The sequence below is a fragment of the Vipera ursinii genome, assembly GCF_947247035.1.
Source record: "Vipera ursinii genome assembly, chromosome: 1".
NCBI classification, from domain to species: Eukaryota; Metazoa; Chordata; class Lepidosauria; order Squamata; family Viperidae; genus Vipera; species Vipera ursinii.
Window position 1 is genome coordinate 116,468,379 of NC_139512.1, and position 11,965 is coordinate 116,480,343.

The 11,965-nt window shown below is 48.7% G+C and overlaps 1 protein-coding gene across 1 annotated transcript; it reads right to left on the reverse strand.

Annotated features, from left to right (window-relative positions):
* Positions 1-1,586: 1,586 nt before the first annotated feature.
* RTN4RL2 (reticulon 4 receptor like 2) lies at positions 1,587-9,546 on the reverse strand (the record flags this gene model as incomplete). Its single annotated transcript, XM_083358199.1, has 3 exons — positions 1,587-3,007; positions 4,007-4,482; positions 9,516-9,546. 3 exons carry the CDS (start codon positions 9,544-9,546, stop codon positions 2,189-2,191), a joined length of 1,326 nt encoding a protein of 441 aa, XP_083214325.1. The 3' UTR covers positions 1,587-2,188.
* Between the last annotated feature and the right edge of the window lie 2,419 nt (positions 9,547-11,965).

Below are 11,965 nucleotides of genomic sequence, written 5' to 3' on the forward strand. Positions count from 1 at the left end.
GCGCCACTTACAACTCTGAATCTTGGCTAACACTCATCCTTGCAATGGCTTTCCATCTTATTCAAATGGCATATTTCCACATGACACCATAACGAGTGGGCTGGTTTTGAAGATGTTATTTTTGAGACTCTGAGTGGAGGTCTTCCACGCTGCTTCTTCCGACTTAATCTCACTAGACTCTATCCTTCTTCTTTTCCAACTAGACCTAACATTTTGCACCACACTTCCAGGAGAGGGCTGGGTTTCCCCCCCCCCCCCATAGCTGCTGTGGGCCTGGCCAAGGAATGTCTGTGTTCCCAGGACTCCCAACATCTTCCTCCCCAAAGGGCAGATTAAGGGTGACCAAAGCTTTAAAATTAAGGCATTTTAATTGTTGCGTTCTGTATTATGTAAACCACTGAAATACTTGTGTTCAAAGGCAGCATAATTAGGCTACTCATTTAGTAGTTTGATCTGATAAGAGGGGGAAAAACAATTTCAATTGAAGTCTGTCACAACAGTTATGCTAACCTATTTGCTGACCAATTTCTAGTACACTTGGAAATAGTCTGGTCAGAAAGCTCCAGAATCTCTTCAGTTGAAGCTGACTTCAATGACTACATTATTTTTAGCCATACCATTTCACAAAGTAAACACATAACTGCAGGAACCATTTGCATTGTAGAAGTGTACATCGGGGAGTCAGGCTCACGTGGGTTCTTTCTAGAGTATCCTTTGGCAAAGCTCGGTTACAGTCTTGATCTCAGGAAAAATAGTTGCAATAATGTGTGTTCTGAATAAGTGAAAAGCCCATATAACTTCACTGTGATTTTGTTTTTCAGCAGCCAAGGGCATTGGACTGGATGGGAAGGTATTTCAGCTGGTACCAATACAAGAATGGGTCGTGGGGAAAATGTGGATAGGAAAGGTGCTTCCCTTGCAAGCTACTTTCTGGGTTATTAACCAGAATGGAATGTTTAAGCAGCTTAGTTCACAAAACAGTGAATTGTTGCGTATTACATTGTTCATTTGTTTGAGTGACTAAGTTGTTCCACCCATATCAAAATAGTTTAATAATTCTCTAGCTGACCATTGCGATAAAAGGGGAGACATGGAGGCACCAGAGGAAAGTCACACCCATCAAAATTAAGACCATTTTTTATGAATAAAGATCAATTCACATGAATTTATATGATTGCAACCTTTCTCTAAAGATTTAATTACAGAAGTGAAGGGACTGCAAAAATCATTAAATCCAGCCTTGTCCAGCTTGGTGCCTTCTTATGTTTTGCTCATACTTCCTACCAAACCAAGTAGATATAACCAATGATCATGCTGGCTGAAGATGTTGGGAGTTTTGTTTCAAGTTGCCTGGATGTCACTGAATTGGGGAAGGCAGATTTGAACTAACTGCTCGTTAGTGCAGAAAACCCATTCTTAAGGGTATTTGATATGGATTACTGAGAAGCTGAATGGTTCCCTATCTACTCGAGTCATCCAAGAATTTCCAATTTCAATAGCCAGTGGAGCAAACTTCCATCATCACCCTCCTGTCAATTAAGAGGATCAACATTACAATTAAGTGTGTGAATTGCTCCCCTGGGGTCCCCTCAAATAATTAAAAAAAACCCCACACCAGATCATAAGAAGTCAAGAGTGATCAAAGGCCCAAATTTTGATTATTTTCTTTAGTTCTGGAAGAGGACACGGTATCCTTTAGTTGAGGGGTCCTATCCTGTGAGACAGAGCAGGCACTTATGTGCATGAAAGGATATTGTTAAAAGAATTGAGGCTCTGAAAAAGAGGTCCTCATCCATAGTTACTTCTCATGCACAGAAGAGATCCTTGCCCTGTAGAGGATATGGAGACCACAGAAGGCTCCTTATACACTCAAGAAGCAGTAGGATTTAAAGAACATCTCTATTAGGAGAGTTTTGCAACACTCTAGAAATAAAAAAAATGGATTGCCCTTGCCATATGTTCATGAAATATAACGGGTGCCACATAGAAAGTGGCTTCAAGTCTCACAATTGGCCAGAAAGCAGCAGCAGTAACAGACCTAGTCAGTCTTCCTTTACCCCTGGGTTAGGGTGAAGGTGAATCACTTTGGCCTCAGCTAAGTGCTGGGTAGGGATCCAGCCTCCCACAGTCTCAAAAGCTCCCAGACTCTACTAGTAATCAGTAGAATAACTGCCCTCCATTGTCAAAACTATGAAAGTTCCAACAGAATAAATAGATAGGAAAGGAGAAATGACCGGAAGCCAATCCTGATTGCTCCAGAGTCCAGAGAAGAACAAGAAGTTCCTAGGCATCCCTTTTTCAGTTGGCTTCCTTCTCCATTACCATAACTCCAATAGTCATCTTCTGTAGGTGGATCATACTTGGGGCTCTGGATGTCATTGGCTGGAACATCCCTGTAGAAGGAGGAAGGATCGGCAGGAGGGGATCCTCCATGGCCATAGAGATGATTAGATGAGCCATTGGGGTGAGGGTGAGGGTGAGGGTGTGGATGGGGGTGAGGGCGGGGGTGAGGATGGGGGTGAGCAGGTCCACTCTCCCATTCAGGCATACAGCTCCAGTCAAACTCAATAGGATGATGGTTGGTTGGAGGGCAGCCTTGAAAGACTGCTTCGTTCAGATAGCGCATGTCATGTCCCTTGCGTTCTGCAGGAGAGGTGCATATGACGTCTGAGATGGAGACATGCGTGCGCTGGAACCAGGACCAAAGGGAGTAGGCACGGCAGTCACAGGCCCAGGGATTGTTGTTGAGGCGCAGAAACTCCAGGGAGGGCAAATCTGAGAGTGTGTCTCCAGACATAGTTGTCAGGCTATTGTTGAACAAATATAGAATGGTAAGCTTGCCCAAATCACGAAAAGCCCACGTAGGAATTGTGTGCAGGTGATTCCGGTGCAGCAACAGGCGGTCTAATCCAGACAGGCCACGGAAGACGTTCTCTGAGAGCTTCCAAATTTTGTTCCCATGCAGAAAAAGATGGCTCAGATTAGCTAAGTCCACAAAAAGGTCGTCCTGGGAAATAGAGAAAGAGTGAATGCTGTGAAATTCTGCTTTTGTGAAATGGCTGATCTGAGTGGCCTCTCCTATCCCCGAAACATTGCAAACTCAAATTTATTGCCCCACCTCCCAGACTTTTCAGCCAACGCCCCCCCCCTCAGCTTCTCCCCTGCTTCAGTCTCCTGTTGCATGGGAGCTTGACAACATTTTTATTACATCAATGATCCTCATTCTTTAATGTCCCCTAGCACCAGAGAGAAGCGTTCTCCCTCCACATGCAACCAACATTGTCTCCTCCAACTAAGGATGTGGCGGGAGGCAGTGAGGCATAATCTGTAAATGCATTTTTACTGCTGCAGGGCCAGACTGCAGTTTCTCCACTCTTAAGCCACAGCGCCTGCAGCTGGATAGGTGTGTGGTTTTAGAGTGAGCTGCTGGCAGGGCCTGGGCCTTTCGCGATGATCCGGCAAGAAGATGAAGCTCGAGAGCCACACCAGTTCTTTGCCAGTTTTCAGAAAAACTGGGAGGGGGTATTAGACTCTTGGGAGATATTGCAAACATTACATAATTTTCATATTGTTCTTAAGAAATAAATCCCTCATGTCATTTCCCCGTTCTGCCAAATTAGCTCTCTTCCCACCTATTTTACTCAACACCCAGAAGCCACGTGTTCTTTGGATTCCACTCCCCCCCCCTACTTCCCAGCTACATAGTTTCAGAGACTTTTTGGGCAAAAGCCAAGCTTATTTTTGCAAGACCCCAACATCTTGCAGGTGGGGAAGGATAACCATAAGGGAAGGAGGGGTCACCTCTCTCTGCCCCGCCGCCTTCTAGAGTAGAGCAGGATTGCATATAGTTCCTTTCATCGCGTTCCCTTCGTGACTTTCTCCCTTGATCCCGCCCGTGTCTTTCAATCGGTCATGCACATACTGTATATTTTGGAGTTTGGCCTTCTGCCTGAGAAAAGATTTCCCAGCCCTGCTCATGCTAGGCCAGATTCAGCAGATTGCTCACCTGTAGGCAAAGCAGGTTGTTTTCCTGCAGATAGAGGTATTGGAGGCTGTAAAGGTTGCGGAAGATGTTGTTCGGGAGGCTGCTCAGATGACAGCGATAAAGGTGCAAAGACTGCAGCCGCTCAAGTCCACGGAAAGTATCGGGTTCAAGGGTGCGCAAATGGCGGTTGTCCCCCAGATCCAGCTCCTCGAGAACCTGGAGATGTCGAAAAGTGCCAGGCTGGATGGAGGAGATATTGTTGGAGTAGAGCCAGAGGGTGATGAGGCTGGGCCCAAACATTCCAGGTCTCAGGGTCCCAATCAGGTTGTTTTGTAGAAAGAGGCGCTGGGCATTCGGCGGCAGTATCCGTGGCACAGAAGAGAAGTTGTTAGCCTGGCAGCTCACGGTGGGTGGGGAAAAGTAGCAGGTGCAAAGCATAGGACACATGGAAGAGCCAAAGGGCAAGGCCAACAGCAGAAGGAAGGTAGGAGCCAAGCCTGCAAGAGAAGAACACGGATTAAGGCTCTTTGCTTCCCCCAGGAATCTGTGAAGGTGGAATAGCATGACAGTGTTCACTCCCCTTCGTTCATTGATCACGTGAGAAAGCTATATACTCCTCTCATCTAAGTGGTACATGGTATTTTCCCATTATGGTAGCTCCATTCAAACACACTCCAGCGGGCTCAATTATTAAGTTTTCAATGAAATTTTAGGCGATCAGAATAGTTTTAAAAATCTTTTGCCAATTACATATTCCAACTCTTACTTTTGGCCTCCGAGTACTGACTACTGTTTTAATTGAATTGCAAGGGAGACAAAGCCTCCGCCCCCCCCCAACCCCGTTTCCTGAGAGCTTGGCTGTAGAGAGAAACATACTCAACTGTGAGATTTACAAAGCTGGCAAACGTGCAAGGCATAATCCCACGTGAGAAAGGATCCCTGTGTATGCACTTCGCTAGGCGAGCCAAGCCAAGGTTTGGCCATGCGTGTCTATTCACAGATGGTCTCACATGAGCACTCCCCGTGCACGTGTGCATGGTTCCCTACCTCTGTATGCATGTGTGTGGGTGGTGTGACGTGATGAACGAGTAACACAAGCTGCCAATGCTGTTTCAGTAGTTCACACCACCTCCACGCAAGTCCTCTTCTCTTCCCACTTCTTCCAGCCTCCCATCCCTTTCTGACAAGCACCACACAAAAGCAGGAGCTTTTCAAACCAGAACTGGAGATCTGAACTCGGCCCCGTTCTGATCAGCTTCAAACTGCAAGAAAGTTCCTTCAGCAAGCTCCATATTACATGTCCGTTTATTTTTAATCCTTCTACTCTGCGGAAAAAGCAGCTCCCACTGATGGCGTGTGATGGCTCGCAGCTACTCCAGGAGTAGAGATTCCATTGGGAGGGTGGGGTGTGGGGGAGGGGGAGGGAGGGAGGGAGGGCTGAAGCATTGTCTCTACTTCATTTTAGGCTATTTCCCTTGAAATGGATATGGCCACTCTCCTCTTTCTGCTGGACAGAATTCCACTGAAATGGGAGGCCTGAGAAAGGGAATTCTTACCTGGCAAGGTATAAGCTGGCAGCCCCTCAGCCTGACCCTCAAAAGGGCTCCATCTATTCTGTTATCTATCCGTCTGCCCCTTGTTGTGCGGCAAAACTGTAAGCTCAGGTTTTATAATGACCCAGTTACAGGAGAAGCAACATGCCAGAGGAGCCAGACGGTAGGAACACTAGGCCAAAGGAAGCTCTCCTGTCAGCTGCTGACTGCCACCAAGGTAAGACGCCACCGCCCCAGCACTGTAATAAAGGGAAGAGAATCTGTTTCTCCGTTTCTCTTCCCCCCCCCCCCCACTGCAAAGAAACCTTCACAAGACACCCGTGTGGATAATAGCCTTTTCCTCTAATAACGGCAGGCCCGATTTTCCCTCCAGGGAAAAGAGAGCCTGGGAGAGACACAAAGCCTTTCTCTTGAGTCCTCTCTGGACTCTTCTCTGGTGCGATGCAAGCAAGCAACGGCTGTAACCCAAGGAGTCTCATCCATAATTCAGGCCGGTGGCTTTCGCTGGAGCTTGGGCAGAGAAAAAAAAAAAAGAGGAGGGGAAGAAATTGGAAGCTTCTCCTTTCTCCCCGTAAGTAAGAGCTCTCTGGCCTGTCTTCATCATCTGGGCGAAAAGCATTTATAGGTATATTGAAGCAGATGCTGATGACCCCCCCCTCCTGCTTCCTTGTGACCCAAGTAGACCCGCATTATTTTATCTCATATAATATTTTACAGGCATTTGAGATGACCCATTCATATTCCTTTTTAAGCCTCCATCCCATTGCTGTTTTAACGGTCACTCAAAAGTGTCTTCCTGGAGTTTCTCGACACAAAACAAAAATTGAGGTAATCAGACCAGTTCAAGCAGAGTGCGTTGGATTGAAAAGTGATGCCACCGATCTGTTCCTAACACACAACGTAAGGGATGGTCCTGCTCTCAACTGCAATTCTGATCATGGATGTCCTGTAATCCTTCTACAAGCCAAGATAGGCCCTTAACGTGTGCATTAGGCATTTGCCCAGAAACTGCTTTTGTAGGGGTTAAAAATCCTTGATCCTCAGAAGAAAAACCTCACCGAACACTCATTAACCTTCTGAGATGACTAGAGTTTGCAAGTCATGTTAAAACAAGCCCTTCAGCGTCTTCCAGCTTTTAACCACTTTGCTATGATGAATTACAACTCCATGCAAAAAGCGCAGAGGAACAAACTCACTCTGTCATGGAGAGGAAGCAGCAGCTTCTGACAGAGGAATCCTCCCCTCCCCCAACTCCAGGGGTCCCAAATGCAGGGACTCCACACACAATTGTTTATCCTTCAGGAAGCCAAACCATGGTACATCCTGGCAAACAAACCAGGGCCTTCAGGGCAATTGAATGGACGTGAGAAGACTCTGGAGCAAAACTGCTTGAGTTGCTAACTGGAGCCAGGTGTGTAGTTTTGTATCTCAGTTAGACCTCTTAGAAACGACGCAACACACTCCATTGGTGGGAATTGGGGCTATGTGCTTGACAAACTAGAAAGAGTTACAAAATTAGTATCACAGAGGTCCATCGACATGAGTAGGTGACAACTGTACACACTTCCACCGGCTCCATTTATATCCCGAGATGTAGGAGTAAAATAAACTCTAGCAGATGCGTTTGCTAAGCCAAGGAGGAAGGAGAGGATTGGCAAATGTTCAAATTCTACAAAAGGACTTCCCAGCTACTTAAAAGTAACCACCAGCTGGCCGGGCATACTTATTGTAGAAAATAGCAGTGCTAAATGGAGAGGAAAGGAAAGGAATCAGCATGTCCATGTTGCCCCGCATTCTAACAGGGCTTCCCCCAAAGATCAGGTTAATATATAGAATAGGAGAAAGAGGTTACTCACATCCCCCTCTCTCCTTTCGCTCTCCCCTATTTAATAATCAGTGATGAAATGAGATTGGTTCTTTACCTGCCACGCTGGGTTTTGTCTTCGTCTTCCTGAAGGAATTCCTTCTGGTATCTGCAGGTTTCATTCTGAAAATCCTGACTATACTTAAAGGGTCTTTAAATATTTTTATTGCTTTCCTTGCATTCCTAAATCCTGGCTTTGAACTCATCCCTGTCATTCTTCCCAGCAACATTTCCTTCATCCTGGAGGTTTTTGGTGGGTTTTTTTTTTAGTTGATGCCAGATCAGAATTCAATATGTGCCAGTGGCTGTATGTGATAATGAGCCAGGGATGAGGCGTTCTTCCATCTTAACGCTAGAACCTTCTTTAACAATGAAGGATTTTCATTCACACCACCCGCACTTCTATTCTTTGCCACAATTCATTGTCTACAACCTTTTTACAGTGACAACATCAGCAGCTGGAGGCTGATGGGCCAGATCAGCTCTCTCTCTCTCTCACTAGAAAAGAGTGATGCACCAAGGTGAGCAATGGGTCACTTGGGGGGAAAAATGCAAAAAAAGATTTTGGCTATCTATCATTATTCCATTTTCAAGGGAACTCTCATGTCCCTCAGGTCTCTGAAGAAAACTTAACAGTTGTCAGGACTTTAAAATCCATTTTCTAGAGTGTTGCTTTTAATGTTTCCTGAAGTTGTGAAAGATTTCGCAATATCCAAATGGATCCTTCAATGGACAACCCAAACAGTTATGCTCAACTTTAGCAAAATCCCTTTGGAAGTCACACTAGGCCCAGTGAACCAATAAAGTCCATCCTGAAAAGATCAACATAAGAAGTAGCTGAGGAATCTACTGGTACAGCCTGCGGCAGAGGACTCTGGCACCAAATGGGTCAGAGCTGAACCTCTGTTCTTTATCTGACTGGTGTCAAAAATGACTGGAAGCAAAAATGATAACTCAGGCATGAGGATAAAGGTGGTGCTTTTGAGAGAGAGGCTGGCAGAAGCAGGAGTGACGAGTCTGACATGGCTGGTGACGTGAATGAAGCCAAACTCTTTTTACGTCCATAATTTATCACCCCTCAAATAAGCAGCTGCCTGTTGTTGTGTAACCCATTGAAGACCAGGCTATAAAAGGCAAGAAACAGAGCTGAGCACAAAACCGAACCTTTCCCCCAGGAGGGCGCATATTGTATCTTAAACTCTGGTCCTCCTTATGGCAGCCAATGGGCTTACATACTGTCCAGGCAATGGCTGTCAAAGCATTCGCAGCACTTTCTTTTCCTTGGCTTCTGCCTTACTCTGTACTCTTTGGCCTTTTTTTAATGAATCAAGTGATGTGGAGCATCTTTCTGAACTAGGAAAGACGATTTCCTACATAAACGCACCCTGTGATCCCCTGAGCAGCTCTCTCAATGCTGCTAAGAAGTGCTCCCCCCCCACCCCACCCTCCAATATTACTTTTAAGAGTGCAGACTTCACTTTCCCGGCGCGAGCCACCCTGCACCCTCGTTCCAAGGCTCGGCGAGGGCTTTAGAGGCGATCCACGGCGGCGGGCGAGTTCTCCCTCCGCCTCTGGATCTACGCAGCTGAGGCGAAGAAAGGAGAACCCGAGGCCCTGCCTTCCCCCTCCCTCCCCCACCCTTTGCTCCCGCTGCGGTCGAGCTTCTGCCGTGTGACGGCGGAGAGAGCGGATCCGGGCTCCGCCGGGCTTTCAGAACGGCCGGCCCTTCCGCCCGAGGCCCGCAGCTCTCGTCTGAAAACAGCGCCCGGAGGTTTCCAACTGAGCGCAGCGGGGCAGGAGGCTGGCCAGGCTCTGATGGAGCAGGGAGGATTTTTCCTCTCGAGAGGCGCCCGCCTCCTCCCAGCGGCTCTTGACAAGAGCTAGAAGGGCTCCCCGTTCCTGCCCCAAGTCGATCCATTCACCAGGCTCCCCGTCAGCTCTTTCGCGGCGCTAAACAGTCCCCCCACTTCCCCCCCCCCCACGCGAGGTCCCGCCGCTTTCCCGCTCCACGGTTTCTCTCCCTCTCCAGCAAAGCCAACCGATCCAACTCCTCGCCCCGTAAAAGCCACCCGCACCGGACGTGGTAGCCAGAGCGGACCCGGCTCTCCCTTACCGTGCAGAGTGGATCCTAGACGGAGCAGCATGGTGCCAAGCAGATCTAGCGGACGGAGTGGCAGCAGAAGAGTAAAAAAAAAAAAGAGGGGCAGCAGAAGCTCCGGAGAAGAATGAACAGCGACAGAGGGGGAGGAGGAGGAGGAGGAGGAGGAGGAGGAGGCGGGGACAGTGAGGGGCGCGGCGGGGGAGCTCGTGGTCGGTCGAATTCCTGGCGGAATCGTTCCGAGTATCCCTAGTGAGGCTCCTGCCGGACGAAGCGCAGACCAACCGCTCGTCGTCGTCGGATCAGTTCTTCACAATCTCAGCGCCACCCGCGGGGACTCATGGCCGGCCCGGACGACCATGAGTTCCGTTACCTTCCGTTTCTCCGGCGGGAACTGCCGGACGGAGGTTCCATCTCGGGGGAGCCGACCGGGAACATTGGCTCGGCTGGCTAGGCGCACCTCCGCGGCTCAGCCGACACACCGCGCAAGGGAGGGAAGGGAGGCAGGCGGCAGCGCCTTATTCTCGGGGCCGGCCCGGGCTCCGCCCTCTCCGCTGCTGCTTTAACCCTTTCCAGAACGGGAGGGCTCTCCTCGCCCACTCCCGAATAGGCCACCGGCGCGCTAGCTCGCCGGTCCGCCCGCCGCCCGTCCTGCAGTGAGCCCTCCTCCAGCCCACGCGCCTCGCCCCTCTTTTCAGGCGTCATCGCGTCTGGTCGCCGGGTGGGTTGAATTCCCTGCCCTTCTGCCAAAAGCAGAAAGGAACGCCGCATATGCACAACCCTTTTGGCGTTCGGTATTTATTAATCCGGATTAATTCAGTCATGCATTGGCATCTCAGTCTATCGTTTCAGCATTGGCTAGAAATAAGCCCGGTCGATTTCGGAAATTGCCGTCCTGCTAGCCGGAGTCATTGCCTCGCGCCTCAGTGGGACTTAATGTTGTCGCTGAATGGGCTGATTAACTAAAAGTTAAGGGATCCTTGAGATGCGGTAGAAAACCTGAGCATGCGCCTCAAGCACACCTGTTTCACTGCTCCCAAAAGCGGGATTCCGTGGATCGGGAGAAGCGAAGACTTGAAATGGGTGTGTTCTAAATTCAAAGTTCTAGCCAGGCTCTTAGGAAAGGGGGACGGCCCGGAAACTTTTCCTGGCAAAGGCCAAGTGGAAATGAGGATGAGGGGCTCTCAATGTGGTGAGAAATCTCAGCTGGGAAAATCAGGCAAGTGCGTGAATACCCCTATATCGCACAGACTCCCGCTCGTCTCATCGAAATTAAAGATTAGATCTTTGGGAATACTGGCATCGGATTTGAGTTGCGAGCAACCGGAGCTAGCGATGTACTGTAATTAGATCAATGGGAAGAAATGAAAGGTTCCGCTTTCCCGAGGAGGGCTATTTGCAGAACGCCTCCTCCAGACCTAGTCCTTCCCACTAGAAGACCGAAGCGATGAAGGATCGTAGCTAGAATTCTAGAGTAACTAGAGCAGAAATTAAAAAAAATAATAATAATGCGCGGTCGTTTTGCAGCGAGGAGCGGAACAGTTCCACGCGGTAGATGGACCCTCCTGGGCCCTCCGGATGGTGCTGAAGAACAGCTCCCGAGGAAGGCCGCCTTCCCACTGGCCATTTTGATGGAGACTGCTGGGAGTTGTCGATCTATATAGCTTCGGGAGAGCTGCGTGTTCCCCTCTAATGTGAAACCCCGGGCCTCCTGAAAAGGCGAGGAAACGCGCTGTTTCCATTCGCTTGCGGTGAGCAGTTGGTTGCTCGCAACTTTTCGCACTGAAGTTCCACATCCGATCATAGTCATTTGTAGCGCGCAATCCTCGCTATTCTTATCGGAAGAAAACCCAGGTGTGTTTCTCTTCGGGACGCGTTTCTCTACCTCTCCGTTAGAAATTCCTATAGCGGTTGGTTTATGAAGGAAGAAGGAGCGAGGGAGGGGCTTTCTCCTGGCATCAGCTGTCAAAGACCTGCCTATCCAGAAAGCAAAGGCTCGCCCTGCCGATGGACAATCCCGATGCTCAGGCATAACTTTTTCATGGAGCGAGCGCTGGGTTGCAGCGCAACGCTTCCTCCTGCGGCATTCTGCCGAATGGCAGGTTCGCTGCTTCAGGCGATTACATTATAAATAGGCCGTGAGAGTTTGTCTGGTTCATACACCAAAACCACATCCCGGAGTCTGTTATAACACAAGGATGGAAGGACCTATCCCTGAACCTCTAAGAAAACCCATGAAACATCCGTGGCTTAAAGCCTGTGTGGTGCAGGGTTTGCAATGACAAACTAGGACCTGAATTCTAATCGTTACTCAGCAGAGATGACATAGAGACATTATTACCTCAGTTTAATCTGTTTTCCTAGGGTCCTGCATGTCCATTCTGGAGCAGGATGGGATGTTCTTCTCTGCCACGCTTAACCTTAACATAAGAGACCATATTTTAGCCAAATAGAAAGAAGCACAC